This window comes from Arachis stenosperma, chromosome 3 (genome assembly GCF_014773155.1).
Source record: "Arachis stenosperma cultivar V10309 chromosome 3, arast.V10309.gnm1.PFL2, whole genome shotgun sequence".
NCBI classification, from domain to species: Eukaryota; Viridiplantae; Streptophyta; class Magnoliopsida; order Fabales; family Fabaceae; genus Arachis; species Arachis stenosperma.
The window spans coordinates 162,988,752-163,016,683 of NC_080379.1; the positions used below are offsets into that span (position 1 = coordinate 162,988,752).

The 27,932-nt window shown below is 30.1% G+C and overlaps 1 protein-coding gene across 1 annotated transcript; it reads right to left on the reverse strand.

The window, feature by feature from the left end:
- Positions 1 to 1,171: 1,171 nt before the first annotated feature.
- LOC130966804 (homeobox-leucine zipper protein ATHB-13-like) lies at positions 1,172 to 3,027 on the reverse strand. The gene is made up of 3 exons (XM_057891628.1): positions 2,430 to 3,027; positions 1,961 to 2,346; positions 1,172 to 1,884 (listed from the first exon to the last, which is right to left on the reverse strand). Exons 1-3 carry the CDS (start codon positions 2,551 to 2,553, stop codon positions 1,477 to 1,479), a joined length of 918 nt encoding a protein of 305 aa, XP_057747611.1. The 5' UTR covers positions 2,554 to 3,027; the 3' UTR covers positions 1,172 to 1,476.
- Between the last annotated feature and the right edge of the window lie 24,905 nt (positions 3,028 to 27,932).

Below are 27,932 nucleotides of genomic sequence, written 5' to 3' on the forward strand. Positions count from 1 at the left end.
ACAGTGATCGATCACACATGAACTACTACCACTGCACTTAGAGAAGAAGAATTGTTTCATGTTAATAATATATAGTTATTTTTGCTGAGGAATATAAAGTTAAAAGTAAATTATTTTGATTATTTTTAAAACATATTAAAAAAGGTGGCAACTCAATTACAGTCGACTTCACGTGAAGTTAATATCTAAGAGTCGTTAAATGATTTGACTAATTTGACTAAATTTTCATTTAACGACACTAATATATCAATTTCACGTGAAGCGATTTCACCTGAGTTTTTACCAATATTTACTAGTGTTTTTTTTCTTCTCCATAGTAAGGAGAATGCATGAATGCAATAAGCCAAATCCACTGCTTTTTTTTCTTTGTTGTATTGAAGAAGTTCCCTTGTATGACGATGAATATGTTGATGAACGATGACCCATTCGCCATTCCCTTGTCACCAATACCAGAAAAAAAAAATTATAACAAAAAAGAAAAAAGAAAAAATCGACAGCGTCTCACTCACGAGAATGACCATTTTCCAACTCTCCTTGTTTTCTTCCCCACAACTCTTTTCTATCTCTTTGTCTTCTTTCTCCTCTTGGAATGTGTGCTTGATTCCCCTCTTTTATTTTTCTTTTCTTGTTTTAATTCCTTGTTTTGTTCTTGTTAATTTTACATTGATTTTTTAAATGAAAGAAAATTTTTTTATTGGTTGACATGCATACATGTATATATTTATTACGGAATGAAATATAAAACCCTAAATTATAACTATAATAAATACCAACTAATGTAACAACAAAAATTTTGTTAATTTAATCACATAGCCTATGCACTGTATACTATATACTAGATATAAAGTATTAATCTGGTAAGTGTATACTAAAATTAATTATTAATATAAAATATATATTAAAATAAATTAATAGCATTTTTTATAAAGTATATGTATATATATAGCTTCATTCAATGGCCATGCAAGCAAAAATAATAGGAAATAAAAATTGCTCAAAACAGTTCTAATAATAATTAAGGTTTGATATATAAAAAAGCAAGCAAAGATAATTGGATAGAAAAAAAAAATGGTAACGAGAGAATCTGCCTTTATTTTAGTGGCACTTTGGCTGAAGCAAAGTTTTTTTTTTTTTATGACTTAGTTGGAAATCTTGTCATTAACTCTGAAAGTTTTGAAGAAAACTGATTCAGTTGATTGAGTGAAATAAAAAAGAAAAGAAAAAAGGTGACTAGCCCTTTATTCCTTTTATACAAAAATTTGTCTAGCCCAATCGCAAAAAAATCCTACTTGATCATGATAATAATATAGTCTCCTTGTTTATGCAATGCATCAAGTTTTCCAAAACATGGGGTTGATGACTAACCAGCATGGCAAATTGATCTATCAACAGCTAGCACCCCTTTCAGTCTCTCTCTCTCTTTCTCTTGAAGCCTTGAAATGTAAAAGTAAAAGCATGGAGGAGGGTGGATATAGATCAATTGAAATTTTGATGCTCTAACCATGGCCAGAGGCCAGTTTGGTCATCAATGGCACAGAACATGTTGCTCAAGCTCTCTTCTTTGACCATGTGATGATGATGATGATGATGATGTGGAGTGGTTTGAAAAAGCTGTGCAACTTCTGTTGGTCTGGCAGTGGCAGCAGCAGCAGCAGCAGCATTATTTGATGGTGATGGAAACAGTGTTCTGCTGTTATTGTTGTTGTTTTGATGAGTGGATAGAGGACTGTCAATGGCTGAAGTAGTAGTAGTAGTAGTAGGTGTCCTTGTTGATATATCCAACTTGATATCTGAACTGTTGTCACTCCTGTTGCTGCTTGATCCCTCTGTCTCTTTGTTTAGGTTTATTGATTCTGTTGGTTCTCTACTTTTCAGTGCCATTATCTGCATAATCAAAGTGGAAATTATTATGATTATTATTATGTCCAAATATCCCATGCAAGCAAGCAATTGAAAGAACCTGAGTGTGAAGCTTGTGATTCTGGGCTTGAAGAGCATCATTATCAGCTTTAACAGCATCAAACTGGCGCTTAAGAAGATCATAATCCTTCTCCAATTGCTTTGTCTTCCATCTGGCCCTTCTGTTTTGGAACCAAATTGCAATCTGTCTAGGTTGAAGGCCTAGAGCCCTTGCAAGCTGCATTTTCCTCTCTGGTTCAAGCTTGTTCCCCAACTCAAAGCTCTTCTCAAGTGTCTTCACTTGCTCCATGTTCAGCCTCCTCTTCTTCTCCCCTGCTTGTGATCCATCATCTGACACCTCTTCCTCTCCTCCATTTCCTTCCACTTCTCCCACCTCTATCCCTGAGAATGACATCGATCTTTTCCCTAGATACCCTCCTCCTGCTCCTGCATCAATCATCACACAATAGCATAATTACAATATATAACATCTCTCTTTCTCTCTATATACATATAATATATATATATACCGTGGTGGTACTCTTGAGGTGCACATGAAGTTAGGATTGAGTTGAGTGAAGGTGGAGGTTGATGCTCATCTTGGTGATGATGATGTGGGGTTTGTAACATGAAATTTGCTGGGAAGAAAGCCATATTCTTGTGAAGCTTCTGCTGTATGTGCCTTATTTTATATATTTATATATATACCTTATCATCAGTTTCTGGAAGAGGTTTTAATTTGTTCTCTTATGTGGATATTTGGAAGATGAAAAGGAGAAAGAAAGAAAGAAAGAAAGAAAAGAGAGAAGGGGATATGTTTGAATCTATAGTTCTATTCTCTCTACACACATCAACTTCAATAATATATATCACTGCTTCTTTTCCTCTCTTTATTTTTTATGTAAAGGAAAAAGAAAAGGATACAAATTAAATGCAGCTTATTAATATAATTAGATGTCAAAATGACGTTTAGTGTTTAGAAAAAGAATAATAATAAAAAATGAATGTAGGTTCTGTGCATCAACCTGGCTAATATTCCATTGGAGTGTGTGCATGTGTTATTATTAGGTCATTACTTGCAATTATTTTCCTAATCATAAACCAGCAGTGTGTCACTTAGGAGACAAGCACTTCATTTTTTTTTCTTCTTTATATTTTCTTTGCACAAGAGAAAGAAGATGTTTCTATATATATTGCTACAACCTTTTCATAATCATGGTTTTATTTTATTTTAATTTTTATTCCAAGTGGTGGGTGAATTCGGAGTCAAATTAAGAAACATGAAATCTCCTAATGTTTCAATTTTAAATCATAACTAAAAAGCTAGTAGATAGAGGTAGGTGCTCCTATTCACAATTTTCCATAGTAAAAGAAACCTAAATACATTTAACTTAATTGTGATGGTAATAAACATTTTCATGCTATCTTTCAATCTATGGAGAAAGCTAGAGGTTACTTAAGGAAAATGAGATGTGAGTTGTCTATAATATAATATAATATAAACTTTTTAATGGTTTGTATATCCAAATTAAAACATGAAATTGTTGTCACTTTTTTGAAATTAAAAAAAAAAAAAAAAAAGAGGGAGGAATCTAGGGGATGGGTCCAATGGAAGAGGGGCAGGGTTTGCTACCTAACCCACCAACAAGTATCGTGCATTAGGACGAAGCTCTTTCGCATCAACCCATTATCCCTTTGCATCCATTTCAACCCCTTACCATCCCATATTTTTCGTGCGCTGTGTTTATTAGTAAGTATTTCAAGACACAAAGAAAAATACTACTTGTACAATAAAATCCAGCCTTTATTCAGCCTTTAAATTTAATATTTTATTATTTTAATTTTTTAATTAATCATAATTCCTATTTTTAAGGAACCACTTTTATTTTAAATACTTATCACTGTAAAATTTGTAACCACCTGAAATACATTAATTTTTTACAAACTAAACCATAAAATTCGTAATAACTTTTCTTATACTAATTTTTAAAAAATAAGTGAAGTTTTCAAAATCAATTAAGCTCACCTCAATTATTTTTTTTATTCAAAATTCATGTCAAAAACACATCTAAAATTAAATAAACAACATAAACACATTTAAAATTATGTATTAACACATCTAAATTATTCTCATTGCAGTTCTAATTTACATATTAAACACAGAAAAAATTAAACTTAAATACACATCTAAAATTATAAGAATGCACTCTAAATATTTTATCAACACATCCAAAACTCATGCAAAAAAAACATATATATGTACATAAGAACATAATGAACAACATAAACACATCTAAAATTAAATATTGACACATCCAAATTAGGTTAACATTACAACTTCCAAATCAAACATATGAGTGCAAAAAAAATTATAATCATAAATACATTTAAAAAAAAGAAAAAAAACACAGACACTTCCAATATTATACATAAATTTAAAAAATAGAACTTTTTATCAAGCAAAAAAAAGATAACATATTTTCATGAATGAACTCAACCAAATTATTTTAGAATTTTGCAAGCAGAAATACCACAGACAAAAAGAGTGCGACGTAGGGGAAGAGACAGGGGGAGGCGCGGGAGAAGGGGGCAGTTGTTCATGGCGCGAGGGAGGAAACCAGGGACGGAGAGGAGCCCATCGATGGAGGGGCGCGGGGGTGTGCGCAGGGGAAGTGCGCGTCGCGGAGAGGAGCGCGTCGCCGAAAGAGGAGATCGTCGCGCAACGCGAGAAAAGACGAAAGCGGCCACAGATGAGGAGGGGGAGGCGTTGCAGCTCCGGATTTTTACAGAGCAAAGGTTTTACTAGTGATTTAAGATGGTTTAAGATTTATTTTAGAATTTTAAATTCAAAATTTTGAATTCTAACTAATTTGATTTTTTGATGTGTATTTAAATTGTAATATATTAATAATTAAATATATTAAATTTGAAACAGAAATTTAAAATTTAAATTTAAATTTTAAATTTTCGTTTTATTTAGTTTGTATTTTGAATGTGTATTTAATTTTAAAAAGACATTAAATCTATTTATAATTTTTAGATATGTTTGTTTTACTTTTTTTTAAATTATTGTAATAAAAGGCTGAATATTGTACAACTTTTAAAGGATACCTAATTGAATTAAAAAAATACTACTTGTACAATAAAATTCAGCCTTTATTCAACCTTTAAATCTAATATTTTATTATTTTAATTTTTTAATTAATCATATTTCCTATTTTTAAGAAACCACTTTTATTTTGAATACTTATCACCGTACACAAAATATATAAATTAGATTAAAGATAACAAAAAAGTTGTGTTTATCTCTGTTTTTTATTTTAAAGTTTGATACATACAATTTAGTATAAAAATAAATCTGAATTTATGTGTTGAAACAAAGCGTACATTTGTGTGTGTGTGAACGTGATGAGGGGTGGAAATCAAAGCTAAGAAGGGTATGTGATGTGTTATTGTTATTAGTACCCTACTATGGAGCTGGTTTTGTTTGTCCTTTTCTTTTATCATACATATATATATATGACACGTGGCCACTGCTTCTCTTACTATAGCTACTATGCAAGGTATTTTCATACCAAAATTGACACATTCAATACCATACTTAATTACTTGACACCCTAAATATGTATGCACTATAGAGACGTGAAAATCATATTTAATTTGAGGGCCGCTAGGGCCAGCAGTTTTCTAACTTTTGGGCCAGCAAACAACCAGTAATACTAATTTTATACCTCAAACAAAATAAAGCCCAAACCCATAAAGAGAGCGTGTATTCACGCTCCTTTACCACGCTCTCTTCTTCTCCCCAAAAATTTTAGTCTCTCCTCTACACTCTTGCACGCCATTTTTGTTGCTCTCAACGCTGGAGCACGCTCAACATGAATCAGCATTCTTGAGCTCGCTGTTCATCTCAAGTAGCGTCTCCAATAGCAGCAGCGTTACTCTCTGCAACATGCAACAGCATCTCTCAGCTCTCTATCCATTCTTCTTCGTTTCTACTAATGTGTGATGCTTCTTCAAGATTAATGTGAAGGTAAATGAGTTTTGATTTTTGTTCATTTATTGCTTTCTTCAACTCTTACCTTCTTGCTGTCCATCATTCTGTATCCATTCAAAACATGCAACCAGAAATTCATAATAACACCCAAAAATATTACTCAATGTTTCTCGTCTTTCATGAAAAATCTTTAAATACTCTATAATAAAATTTCTTTTGATTTTGATTTTGATTTTGATTTTGATTTTGATTTTGATTTTGATTCATCGTTAAGTTATTATGTCAGTTGTTACTAGAGGTTTGTTGTGGTAGAGCTTTGGAAATTGAAGCTGAAGTTTAATATGATAAGACGCAGCAACACCATTTTCATGAGTAGATTGCCCACCACCTGTTTGAGAAATTACCGCAGCAACTCTATAATAACTCTTCTCTTCTTCTACCTTTATTATTACTTTTGCCAGTCTATTTTGTCCTTGGTATGCTCCTGGATGTTGGTGGTTTCTGGTCAATGATTTATCGTTGATGTCAATTTTGATAGACCACCTAAATACATTGTTGTTGATGCTATTATATTAACTAATCATACATTCGCTTTAATGAATTTTTGCACACATGAATCAGCAAGTTTGCACCCTATGTAATGAATTTTTGCACACATGAATTTGATGTTTTGCACCCGCTTTAATAATTTTTGCACACATGAATCAGCAAGTTTGCACTCCCCTTAATGATATTTTGCACACATAAATCTGATAATTTGCATTTGCTTTAATGAAATTTTGCACACATGAATTTGATGTTTTGTACTCACCTTAATGATATTTTACACACATGAATCATAGTTTGCACTCACATTCCTATTATTTAGATTCCACTTTCTCTCTATTTTAAATCTCATTTTTGTGTGCATACATTAATATAATTTTTGTGTATATGTTCTGTTTTATGCTTTAGATGATGCAATAAAACCTGAATGGAGAGAAATTGTGCAAAGTGCAGTACAAGCTTTCTTAGAAATAGAAGACTGTGATATATATACACCTTCTCCAGTCAAGAAGAGACAAGAACCTGTGGTACCATCAATTCCATCATTCTCCCTAATGATACATGAGGAAAACAAAATAGGGGAAGAAAAAAAGGTGATAGATGAGAAAAATAAAATAGGGGAAGAAGAAAAGGTGATAGAGGATAATAAGTTAACAGAAGTAGATAAGGATAAGATATACTTTTGGGCAACAGACGATAGGTTGAACAAGGATGAGACTTTGTGCATCTTAAAAGATATACCTAGAGCAATGCTTGTTAGGGAGGATATCATGTCAATGTTGCCAAGACATCAGATAAACAATATGGTTAGATTTCTTGATTGTGACATGTTTCTGTTTTTTTTTTATATTTTTATGTGTATTATGTTTTGGAACTAACATTACATTGTAAAATGCAGGTTTTGAATTATATGGTCTTTTTTTTCAACAAATTAAGGCCTCCTAGCTTTGATGTCTATTGCATAAATGCTTTTGTTTTGGTGTGTATACAAAGTTACAAACTACTTTTTCAGTTTTATAATTGGAGAGTTTAAACTTTATAATCTAACTATTTCTTTATATATAGGGAGAGATGTTCTCACATTGGGGACACTTGATCAAAAGAAAGAAAAAAAGTTATGTACTTCTTCCCGATGATTTTGGAAAGAATGGTGACAGCTTTTTTGAGCAAAAGGAAATTCCAAAACATAGATGGGTGAGTAATTTTTGTTCTCTATGTATTGTGTTAATTTTTTTGTTTGTGCCAGAGCTATATTTGCTATGTATTTATTTTGTCGGTGTCAAGCTATTTGTGGATTAATTTCATTCCTTCCCTGTCATAGTTGAAACTTCTCTACCATAGTTGAATCCCTTAAGATTATAGTACTAGACCAAAAATGTTTACCTTTATTTAATTCTGGGGGTGTCTATTTCCTGTGCTATGCATTTTTTTCAGAACCATGTTTCTATCCACATACCCTGTTACTGTTACCTTGTGTTAATTTTTTTCATTTGAATGCTATTAAATATTTATAATGGAATAGAAATGAAACAGAAATGCTATCCTCTGTTTTTGGACTAATAACAATAATTGGACATATAAAGTTATAGACATGAATATATTACTTAATGCTATCCTCTGTTTTTGAATCTATACTTGATATATGGGCATTGGACCTTCTCTTTATTTATACATTAAAGTTAGTGATGCCTCCTTTTGCCTCATTTGAATCTGCTGACCCTAATCATGAGAAGTATTTCTGTATCCTTTGGTACTTATGGTTTTGGACAATTTCATCATTACTTTGTTAAATTATAAATCGATTTGTTGGTCAAGACTTTCACTTCTAATAAGAAAATATAATATAATGCAGTTATTGGTGCCGTGTTGCTATGACTATCACTGGTGGCTATATGCTTATGACATCTATGAATAAAGACTTTTTGTCTTGGATTCCTTGTATAAAGAGGCTAAAGGAGATAGGGTGCAGTTAGACATATATGCGGTATAATTTCAATAGTTTTGCTCACATGATATTATATTATGTGGTTTAATAGTTTTATTTATTAACAATGAACCTTTTTTTCAGAGCAAATTGATTCAACAAATGGTCTCGATAGCTGTGCCAAACTATGAGCTACCAAAGAATGACCTGATCCCAATTTATTTGAATCTTCCTAGACAAACAAATAAGTAAGCATAATATTAATTATGTTATATTATAAATAATATAAATGTACATGATAAGACTAACTAAATTCTACAATTATTTTTTCAGCTATGATTGCGGATTGTTTGTAATAAAATGGGTAGAAATGTGGAATCCTAGTAGTATCGAGATTAATGAGTCCAACATGCCAGAATGGGACGAAGTAAATGTTTTTTGTATAGTTTTTATTTTTGCTTTTGATGTTCATGTTTTTTTTATAATATAAAATCTTTGTGAACATTGTTATTGCAGCTTGAGTGCGTTAATCTAAGGAAGCAATTGGTCATCCAAATGCTTACATCACTTTCAAATGCACTTCTTAAGGATGTTATAAACAAATCAGAGAAATATAGAGTGGTAAAGCCAACTCCAGCTCAATCAAGTCCTTACATAGTATGTAATACTGATGAGTTGATGATTGAATGCCTTGGTTCGGCTGGGAAGGGGTTTAGAAAAAAAACTGTTGCCAAGAAGCGCAGAAACTGAAATTCAATTCTTATAGTTACCATCTCTTTTTAGGGGTTATTGGATATACTTGTTTTCTATATAACAAAGTTCAAGTGATCATTAGATATACTTGTTTTGTAGAAAGGTATTGTTTTGTAGTTTTTACTATATAGTATGCACTCATTTTCTGAATCTCCAAGCTGATTAATTGTCTCAATGAATGTTTGGAGAAGTTCAGGAGTCCATTTGAGCCTTGGCTTTGGCATCAGTTGCGAGAACTAAGTGCATGTTACTTTGTACATTTTTCATTGTGTGTTGCTTCTTTTAGGAAAGAAAGAGTTACACTGTAGCATGTAATGTAAGCAAACACAAGAGAGACTTTTCAGTTTTCAATGAATGAATGATTCCTTTTTTAGCTATGTATGAATCCTATGTGATCTTATATATAAATTGGAGTAGTTATATCCCATGATCTCATTCTCATATCAGGAAGCATAAATGGGGTTATATTACAGTTTGCACACCTTATGAATACAATTTGCACCCGTCTTAATGAGATTTTGCACACCTCACTCAAATAATTTACACTCACCTTAATGAGATTTTGCACACCTCACTCAGCACATTTTGCACCCCAAATGTAATGATTTTTTGCACACATGAATTCGATGTTTTGCATTCAATTTAATGAGATTTTGCACACCTCACTTAGCACATTTTGCACCCAATGTAATGAATTTTTGCACACATAATATCGATGTTTTGCACCCAATTTAATGAGATTTTGCACACATGAATCAGACAGTTTGCACACATGATAGTTTTATTTATCATGTAGAAAAAAATATTATTTTTAAATAGCAAGTATAACAAATTTATTAAAAATATACACGTTAAATTATTTCAAATTTTAGATAATGAATGTTAAAATTAAGTAAAAAAATTAAACTACAATGTTAAAATTTTCCTTTCAAATATACACGTTTCTTCTATTTGAAAATAATGACAAAAAAATTTATTATTTAATTTTGTTTAATATTCTGGTCTTCATAGCCAACGGGTAAAATACTAGTTACAAACTAATTTTGTACCTATAAACAAATTTAATTTACACCCATTTTAATGAAGCATATATGCATATATCCATAGTTATTTTGCTTACAAATTTCTCCATCATCTCGTTCTCAATATATAATTATTATTATTATTATTATTATTATTATTATTATTATTATTATTATTGTAACTGGTACTTGTTTTAATTTATATTAGGAAAGAATCTTGTTTTAAACTCATTGTAGTTTCTGTTTTCTAAACTTCTCCAGCATATATCTTCATGTGTTAAGAGTTTCAACCTCACAAGGAGTATATGTTTCTGGTTTTGAGTTGATTGTTGTAAAAAGCATTTGATAATTTTCATTTCATCCTTCTAAGATAGCTTGTATCTGCTTTTTATCTTTGAGAGGTTTTCCAAGACCTGCTAGAGAATCTGCAATAGTTTTAATCTTGGAAATATAATCTGATGCTGAGTCCTTATTCCTTGATCCTTTCAGCTGATTCTTCAATTGTTCAATTTTGTTGATTCTTAAAAATAAGCTTGTATCTTTTCCCAGATCTGATAACTATAAGTGCACCCTACCATTTTTTATTTGAAGACAAAATCCATCCAAGCCAATAACCATGATATAAGATTCTAATCATCCTAAATCTATTGAGTATATTGATCAGATTCAGTACCTGCTCTTTGTTTTTTTTTTTTTAATTTTCAAACTGCTGTGGAATCTTTTCTTTGTGCAAATGATCTTGTAGACATTATCCTCTTATGGTAGCAACTAGCAAGAGCTTGTTGCTCCCATGTCTTTGTGATTGTTCTCTCCGAGTTTATTTGAATCGGGTTGAGTGACCTTTATTTTGTCCAATTGGGTAAGTTAGCAAGCAAGCATTAATTATTATTACTAATAAATGGAATAACAGGAGCAGCAAGCTGCTGTATTGGAGTTTGAAAGCAGTTTGTACACATGAAACTAATCATTTTTATTATTTCTTGTCCAAAATAATAATTGTCTCATGAATCATCAGCTAATTGAACTCTTTAATGTATTGCCAAATAAAATTCTTTTTGCTTCGACATGATTTTGCTATCAATCGACATTTGAGAATTGGTATGAATGGATTGAGTTCAATAAGGACATGAATCCTCCCATTGATGCTCCCATTGAATCATATTCAAATCCCTCATTAACATTGTAGTTAGCATCTTGAAGCTGAAACAATTTAAAAGAAAAAAACAAATATATTAGATCACATGTATAAAATTCATATGTTTATAAATCACAAAAATCACAAACTATTGGATGAACCTGTTCGTTGAAAGGGAGACTTTGAATATCTCCAATATGTTGATTATCCTTTATATACAATAGAAAAAGCTATCACTCAAGTGTAAGTACTAAGTAATAACAGCATGGCTATAAAGTACAACTGATTATCCTTTATATATACCTTAAGGAAGTAGTTTCTACATCTAAAGTCTATTTATTGTAAAAAAATAGCATGGGTAACAAAATAAAATAATGTTTTACCTCTTTTTCGGTTATCTCACTTTTCCTCTTCTTTGCCTCGGTCTTCTTTTTTATCATCTTGTCTTTTTCAGATCCTAACCTATTTGTTGGACAACCCTTAGTGAACACATAAGGAGGGCTTTTAATATCTTGAATGCTTATTATACAGCCTCCTACAAAAATGGACAGTGCATCTTTACCACCATCTTTACCACCATCTTCTGATGTAAGCAAATTATCTAACTCATTGGCATTAGATGATGAATTAGCAACATGCTTTTGACACTCCGCCATAGCCATATCAAGATAACGATGTAAGATATCACTTGTTTCCTTTGTTTGGGATGCAAATTGAGCAACACTGTTTGAATGGGAGCATAAATCATCAAACCTCTCTGTTTTTGGATTCAACAAACTTGGATCATGGCTGCTCTTAATATCACTATGTCTTCGCTTCACAAGTTTGCTCCAACGGTCCAAAATGTATCTTCTTGGAATTTCTCTCACGCGTTCATGCCCTAGGACAACCAAGCTATGACGGCATAATATGCCTCTTGATTCAAACATTTGACACATGCATGTAATATCCTTCGTTTCCGCATTGTAGTTAACTTCATAAACCCTCTCTTTAGAAGTAGATACATCCTCCAAAATAGAATAGACTTTAGATGTAGAAACTGCTTTCATAAGGTGCAAAATACAATTTGCTTTCTTTCTAAATTGCTTTTGTACTTCCTTAAACTTTGCATTAGTATAGGCACCTTGAAATTGCTTCTCTATTAAGGAATTAGTGGCACAAGGTATTATTGATTTATAGTCTTCAACATCAGCCTCCCTTTCTTGTTGCTCTTTCCATCCAAGGCAATTGTCATATTGTTTGACAAATTGAATCAACAAGTTCTTGTTATTTATAAATTTGTCAAAATATGAATGCATGCTCTCATTTCGTTGTGTGGATCTCATACCAGCCCAAAAAAAGTTGTCAAGAAAAATTGGAACCCATCGATGTCTTTCTTCATAGATATCTATGTATCATAGTAAACAAATATACATAAAAAAAATTTGTAAGCAAACTTAACAAAAGTGGATGCAAATGTTGTCATAAACATGTTAATAATGCATTGAAGCTTAAAAAAAATTAGAATAAGAAAATTGTACTAGAGGCATATTCAAACACATGTTAGAATTCTAGCAAATAGAATATGATGGCCACTTGATACTTTTTTAAATACTAATATGCTAATTCCTATGTGCAAAATATAAAAATTCATGTTTAGAGAAGTACCTGATAGCCACTTGTTATCTTCTAAACCATATTCAATCAGAAAATCTTTCCATTGATTTTGAAAATCATCTTCTGAAATAGACTCCCAAACAATATTATTTAAATCACTTTGTAACTCTTCATATCTCTTGTGTCTTTTGAATTTTTCTGGAATCTTTTTCGTAATGTGCCAAATGCATAACCTATGACGTGTCTCTGGCATCACATTCTCAATTCCAGCTCGTATTCCGAGGCATTGGTCTGTTATAATGCCTTTAGGAGCCTTTCCATGCATACATGTAAGCCAAGCATTAAATAACCAAGTAAACGAGCCTGAATTTTCCTTAGTCAACAAACCACACCCAAGAAGTACTGAGTTACCATGGTGATTAACCCCTACAAAGGAACCAAATGGTATATCGTAACGATTGGTTTTATAAGTAGTATCAAACGAAACTATATCACCGAAGTACTCATATGCTGCTCTACTTCGAGCATCAGCCCAAAATATAGTTTTGAGACGCTTGTTTTGATCAAGTTCAATATCAAAATAAAATCAGAGTTCATTTCCTTCATCCGTGTAAAATACTTCAACATCTCCCTAGCATCCATTTCTTCCGTAACATTGCGTACCTTTCTGCTAAGATAGTTCCTAACATCTTTTTCCATTAAGTTTATCTTAGAAAAACCTCCTGCTTCACCCACCAATACTTGATATGTTTTGCTTGGTCTCACACCTGCTTCATCATTCCTCTCAATGACTCGACACATGTGCATAGTCATCTCTCTATTACGTGTCAACAGTTTTGCCATCTCTGGATCACAAGGATGTGAATGATCCAAGCACACCTTCGATATAATCCAAAGACCCTCCTTATTCAACCTAATAGAAATCCTTGCAGGGCAATTGTAGTTGGTTCTAGGGTTGGTCTTTTCTATTGGTGAAACTCTAGACTTGCGTTTTCCCTCCCTATTGCAAGTGATCATTTGATTCTTAGGAACCTTATCTTTACCAACTCTTCGGGTAAACCTTATCTTAGTAACAAAACCAACGCGCTTAGCATAATTCTGATAAAATTGATTTGCATCTTCAATGGTTCCAAAACACATGCCAACCTTGGGCACATCCTGTAAAAAAATTAGCATACATCAGATAGTAAATCAAAATCTCATTAAAGTAGGTACAAACTATAGTAAGTCATGTGTGCAGAATCTCATTAAACTGGTTGCAAAATGTACAAAAAAGAATGCAAAACAGGACCCTACAACAACAGACTGCATTTGAATGCATCACAAACCCAACCAAAACAAAACAACTACATAAAACACAACACTACCTATTAACTAGCTTAGCCTCACTTTCCTAACCCTTGGAAATTATGTACCTCCAACCCCAAAAAAATCATAGAACATGTTTACTGTTATAGAATAATTACAAATTTGATGCTTCTACTTCTACTTCAGGTTCTTAGCAGCTAAGGTTAGATCAGTTTCATTGAGGATGCATCTTGTCTTATTAACAAGAATGAAGCTACCTATAGAAATTGACAAATCTAAAAGAAAAGATAAAGATTGTGGTGATGTGATTCAGAATCATGAAAGCAGCAATAATAACAACATCATATCAGAAAATTGATGATGTTAGTAATAATAGTAAGAAGAAAAAAGATGGATCAAGAGTGTTTTATGGTAGCAGGGCATTCTTCTAAAAACCATTATTTTCTGTCTTAGTCATTTCATCAAACAGTTGGTTTGCGTTAATTGTGAATTGTTGCATTATGAAAATCAAAAGCGAATAAGGTATAATTTGAATTCTGTGCATTCAATTTAAACTCTGTTATGAAAAAAAAACAGCATGCTTTGCAAGCTCAGAAATTCATAATCATAATCATCATTGTGTTCATTGATGCACTATGAAAATCATTACAAAAATCATGAAATTAGAAGAGGGAGAAATTGCTTACTTCAATATTCTGTTCTTCTAACACTGATTCCATGATCAATGGAGAAGAAAATATTATCAAAGAGTAAAAGGTGAAGCTTCAAGTTTTGTCAACGAAACTGCGATCGTAGAAGAGCGTATCCGGCTAGCGGTGCTCTGCGACTAGTTCCTTGGAGAGGAGCGTGAGAGAAAGCCGTTTGGGATAGCGCGTGAGAGAAAGCTGTTTGTGATAACGCGTGAGAGAGCCCTAGTGTAAAAACGCATGCTGGCTGAATGATGGTTAGATATTGATATATTTGCTGGTCCCTGAGAGTTTCCCATTTAATTTTACAAACAAGAATAAATTATCATTTGTATCCATAAAAGATAAAAACGCTGATAAATATATCTGTATAAGAATAAAACATCAATTGTAATCACGAAAGATGGCTTCCGTGTGCCAAGAGTACCATAACGAACTACTTGCATAACCAATATTCAAGTACTCTTAATATATAGAGACTATCTTCCATAATTATAATTATCGTTTTATTCTTGTACAAGATTGGTACAAATGGTAATTTATTCTTACAAACAATTGTCTCATGATGCTATTTTGATGCTTGTTCAATTTTTTTAAAATCTATATTTATATGTTCATAGAGATATTTTTACTCGAATTAATAATCAAATAAGCGATAAACTCATCATACATTTTTCACTAATCTTAGAAATTGATAGTACAATTTGTCAAATCAGATTAGTCAGCTACTTAATTAAATAATAAAATATATACATGCCAATGTGCTTAATATTTTACAGTTTACTTTAGAAAATAAGTCAACCACAAATCAAATTATTATTAATGCCGTTACCATATACAAAGACTTGTAGAGTTCAAGATTTGGATGCTCTCTAATAATAATAACTTAACTTAAGGTGTTTTTTTTTTTTTTCTGTTCTTGTTATTGGTTTATTATTATTGTGGCCATATGTGATATGTATGTTATGACCTGGTTTTATGAGAGACAAGGACAAAACTAAACACCGAAGAAATTAAATTCGGCCTTCGAAGCACCAACGTTTATTGTCTCTATTTGAGTCATGAATTTAATTCTTTGTAATAGTTTTCGCATCGGAGAGTAAAAAAAGGGCCTATATATGTACATACATCATATCATGTACTACGATTTTGATATATTTTAGTGCAGTATTTTATTTTATCTTTTAATCCTAACTTTCATACATTGGGATGAAATCAAATGTACCAAACCAATGCATGCAAGATACATATAAAATTTCATGACCCACACATAGTCCATATGGGAAATGAACTTTCGTCTATATACATTAAAAAGAGTCGTTAAAAGTACATTGTTCAACTATTCATGCTATATATATATTGTTAGATATATAATTATTTATGTATATTTTTTATTAGTTTAAATTTTTAAAAAAATATATTTCATGATATATAATATTATGATTTTTACGATGGAAAAGTCTAAAATTAAATTTATGTTAAATTCTAGCAAAATAAGAATTTAATATAAAATAAATTGAAAAAAATAAAGACTATACAAAAACTCAAATAAACCTAACAAAAATATTTAAAAAAGTATTTAAATATATAATTATTCATGTGACTTATTATTATTATTATTATTATTATTATTATTATTATTATTATTATTATATGTGATCATGTTCTATGTATATATCGCATATTTTAAATAGACAGAGAGGACCCATGAAAGGAATTAAATTTCGAACAAATGGCCCCAAAACAACTAAATCAGCCCTAAACATGCACGACCATAAGTTCTTTGATTTAACAGGCTTTCTGAGACCTTCTGAAAGGTACATGTGATGAGTTGATTCAACACTCAAACTTCATGGTGTGACTGTGACACCAATATAAATCCTCATCACCATTTATTATTATTATTATTATTAGTGTATTTTTTCGTCAAAATTAATCATATATATAATTCTTATTTCGTACATACTAAAACTCATATATATACATTAGTAGAGTTCTTGTTCGTAATAATATTTAAAAAATATAAATTTTAAAAAATATAAATATTTTAGAATTATGTTAATTTTGTCTTGATATTATAAATTATAATAAAAAATTATAAAATTAAATTATTTTTATAAAAAAATAAAATATATATTTTTTAAATTTGTTAAAAATTTTAAAAATGTTTATAAATTTTATTTTTTTAATTTTAATTTATCCTAAAAAAATTTTATTAGCATCAAATTTACTTCTAACGATTAATTTTTCAAAAAATTTATGACTATTTTAGCAATAATTTCACAAGAATAATATTCAATACAAGCAAATCAAATATAGTTATTATGCTCTCTTGTTGAATTAGTTCTAAACTTTTTGAAAATTTATCTGTCAGTGATATATTTGATGTAAATTAAAAAATTTTGAGACTATTGAAACATAATAAATCTTAGGAGTATTTTTAAAATTTTTGACAAATTTTAAAGATAAAAAATATACTTTATCCTTTACAAAAGAATTGTAGAGGACAAAAGTTCGTTGGCTAAAACCAAGATTTTCGTAGATAAAAAAATCAAATAATAAGCTTTTTAGTTATTATTTTCATATGAAAGAGTTTAATTTTTTACTAATAATTAATTTTAATATTCATTATCTAAAACTTGAAAGAATTTAATGTGTATGCTTTTACATTTGATTAGGTGGTAAATCTATCGTATAAATAAAAATAATTATTTTCATAATGTTTGTTATTTAAAAATAATATTTTTCTCTCTTTCTATATATAAAAATATAATTAAATATTAATATAAAAATTATATTGATGGTTATAAATTAACTTAAAATTATTTTTTCTTTGAAACAATTAAATCTTGATTCTAATTATTAATCACAACATTAATATTCTTTTCAAATTATATTTAATAAATATTTGAAGAAAAAAAAGTAAAAATATAGATTAAAAAAATAAGTGATAAAAATTTGAAACTAAATAAAAAAATGCATATAGTAATAATAATATTTTTTATGTGAATAATATTACAAAATTAATTTTTAATTATATTTAATTATAAATTTAATATATTTTTTTATAATTTTATGAATTTATTTGAATTATATTATTTTATTAATTTTTGTTTGTAGAACAAGAAGATAGAGAGAGATAGAAAACAAGTGAGAAAGATAAAGAAGAAGGAGAAAGAGAGAGTTTTGTTAATTTTGAAGGGGGAGATTTTATTTTAATTTTAATGAAAAAGTATCTCACGACACATTTTGATTTGTCAATTTAGTAATATAAAATATAAAATATAAATTATAAGTTATATATAGAGTGATAATGGTAGAGAGAAATAGATAAGGGGAGAGAGGGGATAAAAAGATAGGAAAATAGAGTTTATTAATTTTAGAAAAAAATATTTAATTTCAATTTTTAATGAGAAAATGTCACGTGACACATTTTAGTTGTTAAATTAGTAATATAATATTATTATATTTCAATTTTAATTTTAATATTTTACTTTTAATTTTAATTTAATTTAAATTACAATTAAAGAATGTTATGTTATATATTTTGATTGTCAAATTTATAATTAATCATTGATAATGATATAAGAGAGATAGAATGGTTGAAAGAATGAGAGAGATAGAGAAAGAGAAAGAAAAAGAGAAGATGGGAGAATTTTTTAATTTTGGACAAAAAAATTTAATTTCAATTATCATAAAAGAGTGATATGTGACGTATTATTTTAATTGTAAAATTAGTAATATATAATAGATATAATAGACAGATACTTTCATTTTAAAAATTCGAGTGTATCAAAATTCAACTATACTAAGTATACAAAAAAAATAATCATTAAAATAAAATATATATTAAAATATAAAATACTCATTAAAAATGAGTTAAATTATATATGTATTTATATGTATATAAATACATAATGATTAATTTTAGTGTGTAAATAATATTTTTTTATCAAAATTTATATACGAAATATGTTATATATGGATATGGATCACTACTATATCACCAGCAGGGCAGCAGGTTGATGACGTGAATAATTAAGGATTTGGCACCCTAGAAATTCGTTATATTTTCATTTCATGATGCAAAATCTTGGTTATTCTGTTGACTTTTCACTTAAAAGCAAGTCTACTTTACAATTATAATAAGGTACTTTTTAATTTGATGTCATTATTTCAACGTTATAATTTTATTTAAATTAAATTTTACCAGTATAAGTCTATAAGGTGTTAAAATTAGGAAATATTAGGGCCGGAAGCCAATACTTTTTATAAAAAAAAATAAAAGTTAGTTAATATTAATTCAAATATATAAGATAAATATAAAAATATTAATTACTTAACATTTATATGTTAAAAATAAACTATTTCATTGCAAATAGTTTGAACTAAAAGCAAAAGATTCCTGCTGGTGATAACAAAGTAAGAAGTAAAAAAGAAAGAGGAGAAAATAATATAATTAATTAATTAAAGAACACAAGTATTATACATGGAAATTACAATTAAAAAATAGTAGGAAAAAAATTGGATGAATGTATGTAGCTAGGGTTAGAGAAAACTGAAAAGCATGAGAAGAGAAAGAGTGAGGAATCTGTGCAATGTGATGATGTGACATGGATAGGGTCCCATGCAATGCAAACACTGCTTGCTTTAATATATGTAGCCAAAGACAAGCAGCTCTCACTGCCTCACATGCCTTTATTAGTTGGAATACTGAATGAGAATCCCATTTTCATTGCCATTGGCTGGATATCCATGTTCCCTTCTTATATACTCCTTTTATTTTATTTTTGAAAAATTAATTTTCAAAATTGAATTGTTGAAATAATAATAGAAATATTATATTAACTTGCATTGTCCTCCACATGCTCTTAATTATGCTTGTGGTGTGTTTCAGTTTACTCAAGTCCCATGTGCCATCTTTGCTTGACATATCTTTTTCTAAAGAGGGTTACCCATTTCTTTATTCAATCTCAAATTTTCAAATGTTATGAATTTTGGGATTTTCTTACAACAAAGAGATTTATATGCATTGATGGTGATTCGTCAACCACTAGTCTTTTATTTTTTTAAATTAAAAAAAAATATTTATTTATATAAATATTTGCTGGTGGCCATGTTTTTCGCTTTCTCAGGACAGATGGCCCATACATCAGAACCGTCCATTGCGGAGGATACTTCCCTGCTTGGATACATATTGAAAATGCCATTTACTTCATCACATATAAAGAAGCTATGCATCTCACTTTAGCCAAAAGGGATTAGATAATAAAACAAACAAATAATAAATAAATAAATAAACATTTAGTGGTAACGCTTTTCTTTTTCTATAACTCGGATAAATACTTATTTAATCTCTCAACTTAAAACTAATATTTAATCTTTATTGACTATAATTTTCCTATCTATTGAAATTTTAGGTGTAGAATTATTTTCTTCTATTATATAATAAATTATTTTAAAAAAATATATTAAAAATTATCCACTTAATTTTTGTATATATATATTAATTGTAAACAATAATATATTTTGTAATTTTGAAAAACTGAAATAAAGCAAAGTCTAAAAGATTCTGGAAAGAGGAGGATAAGGACTGAAAAAGAAAGGACGGAAATATACCAGGAAAACGTCTTTCTTAGCTTCCCTTTTCACTTTGTTGAATGAAAACATTTTAGTTACAATTAAAAAAAAATTCGGTGTTTAATTTATTTTTTCTTTATTTCTTTCTGGGATAATGTTATTTAATCTTTCTACATGAAAAAGAAAACGAAAGATCAGTGTCTTGTTCTGTGACTAAAATATTAATGGCTATGCATTAACAATGTAGAATATTAAAAATTTTACACTGTTAATTTTTTTTCAAGAAAGCATCATTTACATTGTCTTCCAAATTGAGTTTAATTATATAACAAACCAACATGACTTACATTTTTAAATTTTTGTTAGTTGATACTTTTAATTTATACAAGTTAATTAACAGGTCTATGACGTATTTTAATTTGTAATGTCCAAATTTTTAGTTTTCTATGAGATCTTTAAGTAGAATTGAAAAAAGTTTAATAGAGTTAAAGATAAAAAATAACTTTATTTGTCTATTATTTCACTTGAAGATATAAAAATATTTTTATTATAAAACATTAATAATATTTTATACTACTATCATAATAATATAAAATATTAATAAATAATTAAATATTCTTGTATTTTACGTTAAAATCACTTGTACATAAAAAAGTTAGCCTTTACCTGCATATCATTCCACTTGCAGCTATAAAATTATTTTATCCATGTCTAGGTTGCCACTTTTTTTATAAAAATATATATCTATATATAGTGCAAAAGCGAAACAAGAAGCGCATGCAATATATAACTCAATAAAAATTGTAATAGCATGTTGATAACTATTGAAAACTATTGTTCAATTTGATTAATGATTATATTTGGCAAATAAAATTAAGTTGTGACTATTGACTAATCTGGTCAGCCCTTCTTATTATTCATCGTTATAACATTTTTGTATTCTCGGTTAATATGTAAGCGCCGTGTAAAATCACTATAAACAAACACATGGTGTTTAGAGGCAAGCTGACCCTAACCCTAAATAATGGGAAAGAATATATTTTTTGGAATAAATAAACTTTAATTTAATTCACAAACAATAAATAAAGAAAAAGATTATTTATACAAAAATTATTTATTATATTAATTTATTATTAGTGTTGTGGACGTGAGTAGGTCATCAGTAATAATATATGATGAGTTGTGCTTCTCGTCGTCAACGCAAAACTGATACTGCAATCTTGTCTACTGCGAGATGTTTTTGAATCGCCACGTGATCAAACACCTATATTCTGTGGTGCTATTATACTGCTATTCGTGGATTGCGAGATTTTTGGGTTGGACAATCGTTGTCTATGTAATATGCACGCTGTTTTCTTCTCTTTTTATATAAAAAGTACCTCTTTCTTATTCTTCTTCTTCTTCTCATAATACTTTTTCATCTCACAGACAATGGCATAGCTTAACTTTTTATAAAACAATTAGTAGTAATTCTTTAAAAAATAAAAAATAGTTTACCTGGCTTAGATACTTTATTATAACTTAAAATATTCAGGTTCAATTTCCATCTCATGCTTTTGTTGCATAATAATTTTTGGTGAGTGGCCTTTGTTGATTTCGATTTTGCTACACGCTAGAACACTTCAATTTCGATTTTCCTCTTTTTTACAAAAAAAATTATCTAACAAAAAAGATAAGAATAAAAAGAAATTATCTAACAATATTCCGAAGACTTTACTAAATAAGGGAAGATTAATTTGCCTTTTTAGCTTCAGCATTTTATTCTTGATGTTCGTCAGTATCTAAAAATAAAGAATTTGTCAACTATTCATGAATTGTGTAGATGTTTAGCAGAAACAAAAAAGTCAAAAGTGTATTACTTGATTGATAGGTTGATTCATCTGATATTAACTCTTTCAGTTTCTACAGCTACTACAGAGCGATTATTTTCAGCAATGAAAATAATAAAGACAAGGTTAAGAAACAAGATGGAGGACGACTTTCTTGCGGATAGTTTGGTTATTTACATTGAGAAAAAATTGCTGAAAAGTTTAGTTCTGATTCAATTATTGAAGATTTTAAGAAACAAACAAGTCAAAAGTGTATTACTTGATTGATAGATTGATTCGTCTGATATTAACTCTTCCAGTTTCTACAGCTACCACAGAGCAATCATTTTCAGCAATGAAAATAATAAAGACAAGGTTAAGAAATAAGATGGAGGACGACTTTCTTGCGGATAGTTTGGTTATTTACATTAAGAAAAAATTGCTGAAAAGTTTAGTTCTAATTCAATTATTGAAGATTTTAAGTCCTTAAAAATTCAAAGAGTACCATTATAAACTATTTTATATTTTTTATCCGTAGAATTATTTATTTATTATCTTATTAGTAACAAATTTAAAGAATAATTATATTTATAAATTTTATTTTGATATAAATATTATTATTAAATTTTATGTTAAATTTTCGTCCTCCAAATTTTGTTTCAAGCTCCACACATACTCACAGAGTATGTGTATTGTAGATAAAAATTTTGGTGATTTGTTAGAGCGACTTAGTAAAAGTGCTAGCAGAGTTTTTTTTTTTTTTTTATAAAATTGAGTTAGAGCCTAATGAAAAGTGTTATATATTTTATTAGTATTAATTTTAAGGTGATCAAATTAATTCTATCCTATCTTTCCTAAAGTAACATGTAATTTATTCTCTATGATGTGTCACTTTTTAATTAGATGTTATCTTAACTTAATAAATTTTCAATTATTTTAATTTAATGAAAATTAATATCTTAATTATAGTTGAATTATTTTGTAATTAAATTATTATTTAAAATGAATAATTATATCATTTCTTAAAATATTAATAACTAAATTTATTTTTGTTTTCCCAAAACTCAAATCATTCTTTTTCTAACACTTCTAGTTCTCTTTACTTGAATGTTCAAGTCATCAGTACTCCTTACTTATTATGGGACTAATAGCCTTTGGCAAAGTCAAATATCACAAACTATTACATTTTTCGGACAAAAAAATAGGCAAGGTCATGAATTTCACCACACATTTCATCTTCTCCATCAACACACCAAACAAAAACTACAATTCGATGGTATCACTTTCTATCTTTTGCTCAACCCAAATTTTTTCTTGCAACTCCAAGACTTGGCAGCGGCATCGGTCTCCTGTCACGTGCTCAGATGTAATTATTATTCTACTTATTTATTAAAATAGAAGTTTAGATTTTTATCTGTTTAAAATTGAAGTAATTATTATTTCAATTATCTATTTGCATTCTAATTAACTCATTTTTAAAGAGAAGAATGAAAGCCATTACAAAAAAAGAATTAGAGTACCTGATTAACTGATTTGAAGAAAGAAGTTTTTTAGTTTTTTTTTTCTTCTGTACGTGTGTTTGGGAAAGAATGAATTGAAAAAAAATTAGTTATTGAAATTTTAATAATTATATAATTAACTATTTTAAATAATAACTTAATTACAAAATTTTTCAACTATAATTAAGATATTAACTCTTATTAAATTAAAATAACTCAAATTACAAATATAGTTAATTATCAAGTTAAAATAATATCTAATTAGAAAGGGACACATCATAGAGGATAAATTATATATTATTTTAAAAAAATTGAGTAGAATTATTTTAAAAGTTCATAAAATGTGAATATTTGAAGTGAAAATACAAAAGAATATATTTTTTTAAATATTTAAAATGATATAAAATATAACTCTACCGAACAATCATGATAACCTAAATCATCAGTATATATAACGATTTATGCGAAAAAATCCTTAATAAATTGTAGTTGTTTATAAAAAAATAACTTTCACACATAAATCTTATGAAAAATATTTAAATTCTATATCCAAACTTTCTGGCCTTAATTTTTTGTCACATAAATTCTTTGTTAATTATTTTGATTCAGGAGATGGCCTCGCCAAATGGTAATAGTTTTAAGGAAAGAATGAAATTCAATCTTCCCGTGTGTGAATATAAGTTGCAAAATGGGGAGTGATGTATGAACCAATAACTAGAAATAGTACAAGGGACAATGTCCTTTCTGCTTTGTACTACTGAAATTTTTATATATAAAAGGTGAATAAACTTTTCTTCCCAACAAAAAGAAAGCAAGAGAAGCAAATTAAAATTTTAATATATATTATAACATTTGACATGAAATTGACATGCTACCATTAAAGAATTGATAGATTACCTATTGCTAAGCATCGCATATGCCATGCTTGCATGTTTCAACGCCAGACAAGTTTTGTGTTGTGCTATATATATAACCGTTGTTTTCTCCAAGTGCATTATTTATTTATTCTTAGGAATAATGCAACAAGTAATTTGTCCAAGTTTGATGTAAAACAGAAGAATAATCTATAATCCTTGTGAAATTACAAACTATACACTATATATGAGTATATGATTTTTAAGAGAAGTCTATCTTTTCGTCATAGTGTGCATGCGCATAGAAACTATACATGTCTTTGATAAGCATTGATCTTGTTAAGAACAAGAGAGTAATATGAAATAGTGTATTATTCAGGTTGAGGAAAAGTATAATATATATAACTGCTAGTAGAATCAAAGTAATAAAAGTATAGAATTCTACAATTAATATACAGAGACGCTATATAAATACAAATGATACTAATTGATCTGATTCGATTCTAATGATTCTCTTAACATCTCCCCTCAAACTCAAGTGGGAGCTAAGGATACCATCTTGAGTTTTGATAGCAGTGTCAGGAAACGAGTCGGATGATGAGCCTTCGTGAAGATATCAGCAGTCTGATCCAGTGTTCCAACAGCAATGAGACGAACAGCACCAATAAGGATACATTGCCGAACAAAGTGACAATCATTCTCAATGTGTTTGGCGCGTTCATGAAACACATCATTGTGGGTAATCTGAATAGCACTGCGATTGTCACAAAAAACATCAGTTGGGGATGACTGAAGAGCACCCAAGTCTTCGAGAAGCCAACGAATCGAGATAACTTCAGCAGTGGTGTCAGCGAGAGCACGGTATTCAGCTTCTGTGCTTGATCGAGTAGTGAATGTTTGCTTCTTAGCTCGCTAGGAAATGAGAGAGTCACCAAGTAACAAACAATAACCAGTAGTGGAACGACGATCAGTGGGATCACCAGCCCAATTAGCATCTGAGTATAAAGGGATAAAGATGAATGGGCAGAAAAATAAAGGCCATTGAATAGGGTGCCTTTGATGTAGTGAAGAATGCGAAGAACTGCCGCATAGTGAGTAGTACGAGGAGCTGACAAGAATTGGCTAAGAATATGAATTGAATAGGCGATGTCTGGTCGGGTGACAGTTAAGTAGACGAGTCCTCCAACTAGCTGTCGATAAAGAATAGGATTATCCAAAATAGTGCCAACCATAGGAGTAAATCAAACATTAGGCTCAAGAGGAGTAGATTCAGTGCGACTATCTGTAATTCCAGCTCGAGCAATAAGATCTAACGCATATTTAGCTTGAGAGAGATAGATGCCATCATCGGTGGATATGACTTCTAGACCAAGAAAATAGCTAAGAGAACCAAGATCTTTAATCTCAAATGTACGCTGAAGGGATGCCTTGAGATCAGAGATACCATCAACATAATCTCAAGCAATGATCATGTAATCAACATACAGAAGTAGAAGAACAACTCCATGTTCACTTTTACGAATGAAGAGAGCATTCTCATGAGAGTTGCAAGTGAAACCAAGACTACATATGATAGTGCAAAACTTGTCAAACCATTCACGAGGAGCTTGCTTAAGTCCATAGAGTGCCTTGCGAATGAGACAAACTTTGTTAGAAGGACAAGGATAATCCGGATGGGGTTTCATATAGACCTTCTTTTTCAAATCTCCATTAAGAAATGTATTCTTCACATCCATCTGACTGAGAGACTATTTTTTGACCGCAATAATGACAAGAAGAGCTCAAACATATGTGAGACGAGCAACAGGAGCAAAAAGTCTATTCATAGTCAATATCATACTCTTGCGTACAACCCTGAGCAACCAATTGTGCCTTATAACAGTCAATAGAACCATCAGAGTGAGTCTTGATCTTGTATACCCATCTGCTTCCCACAACTTCCTTATTAGAAAGAGGATCGACCAAATTCCAAGTGTGTACTTTTTCAAGTGTCTGTATTTCTTTCTGCATTGCTTATTGCCAATTTGGATTTGTGGAGGCTTCTCTGAATGACTTAGGTTCATATTGATAAAAAATAGTAGAAAAACAATGATAATCAAGAAGATGAGGAGGTGGATTTCTTACCCTGGAAGAACGAGTGGAAAGAGAAGGCATGACGATATGAGCAAGAACGTCGTCCGGTCCGGAATCATCGATAGATGGAGAAGACAGAAGAACAGGAGGCTGTGGAAGGTGACTCGAGATAGAACCTATAGAATCATCACTAGGAAAAAGATCAACATTGGGGTTAGTGAAAAAAGGTGACTGAGTAGGAGAACCGAGAAAACATGTGATGCTCCTAGAAGACAACATGACGAGATATACGAATACGGTTAAAGAGAGGATCACAACAACGATAACCCTTGTGTTCAGTTTCATAACCAAAGAAACAACATATACAAGCCCGATGTTCAAGTTTACTATGTTCATGAAGTAGAAGAAGAACAAAACAAACACAACCGAAAACTCGAAGAGAACTATAATCTGGGGAGGTATGACGCTTAAAGGGAGTAACATTACCAAGAATAGAAGAAGGGAGTCTATTGATAACATGAACAGTAGTAAGTACAGCTTCACCCCAAGTACGCTCAAGACATGAAGAAGAAAGAAGCATTGCACGAACAGAGTCAAGAATGTGATGATGTTTGCGTTCAGCTCGGCCATTTTGTTGAGACGTACCAGGGCAAGAAAACTCAGACAAGGTACCATGTTTTGCAAGAAAGGTTAAGAGTTTGGAATCACAGTATTCCGTAGTATTATCGCGGCAAAAAACCTTAATGACCTTGAAAAATTGAGTTTTAATCATAGCGGCAAAGTTAATATAAATCTGAGTTAACTCATGACGATTGGTCATCAAATAAACCTAAGTAAAGCGTGAATAATCATCAATGAAAACGACAAAGTATCGAGCTCCTCCCATAGAAGCGATGGGAGCGGGATCCCAAACATCAGAATGGATAAGATCAAAAGGAGAGCAAATAATAGAGGAATTATTGTGAAAAAATAAAGCGGGTTGTTTAGCAGTTTGACAAGAAATGCAATAAAAACACTCATAATTAACCTGACCCAAAATACCTTGAGACACAAGAGGATGCATCTTTTCCAAGGAAGTGTGGGCAAGACGTTGATGCCATAAGTGAAGAGTAGAAGGAGAAGAAGCAGCACAGAGATTTGGCATAGGGAGAATATGAAGATTCTCGAGTTCAAACAACCTTCCGACCTTACGTCCAGTCCCGATGATTTGTCTCGTCTGACGATCCTGTACACGACAACCAGAAATGGAAAA

Bases quoted from the DNA above. Each gene is read 5' to 3' on its own strand.
- LOC130966804 (XM_057891628.1), bottom strand. From the start codon at position 2,553: ATGGCTTTCTTCCCAGCAAATTTCATGTTACAAACCCCACATCATCAT. The intron at 2,347-2,429 runs GTATATATATAT...TGATTGATGCAG, and splicing joins ACCTCAAGAGTACCACCACG to GAGCAGGAGGAGGGTATCTA. The intron at 1,885-1,960 runs GTTCTTTCAATT...TTGATTATGCAG, and splicing joins ATCACAAGCTTCACACTCAG to ATAATGGCACTGAAAAGTAG.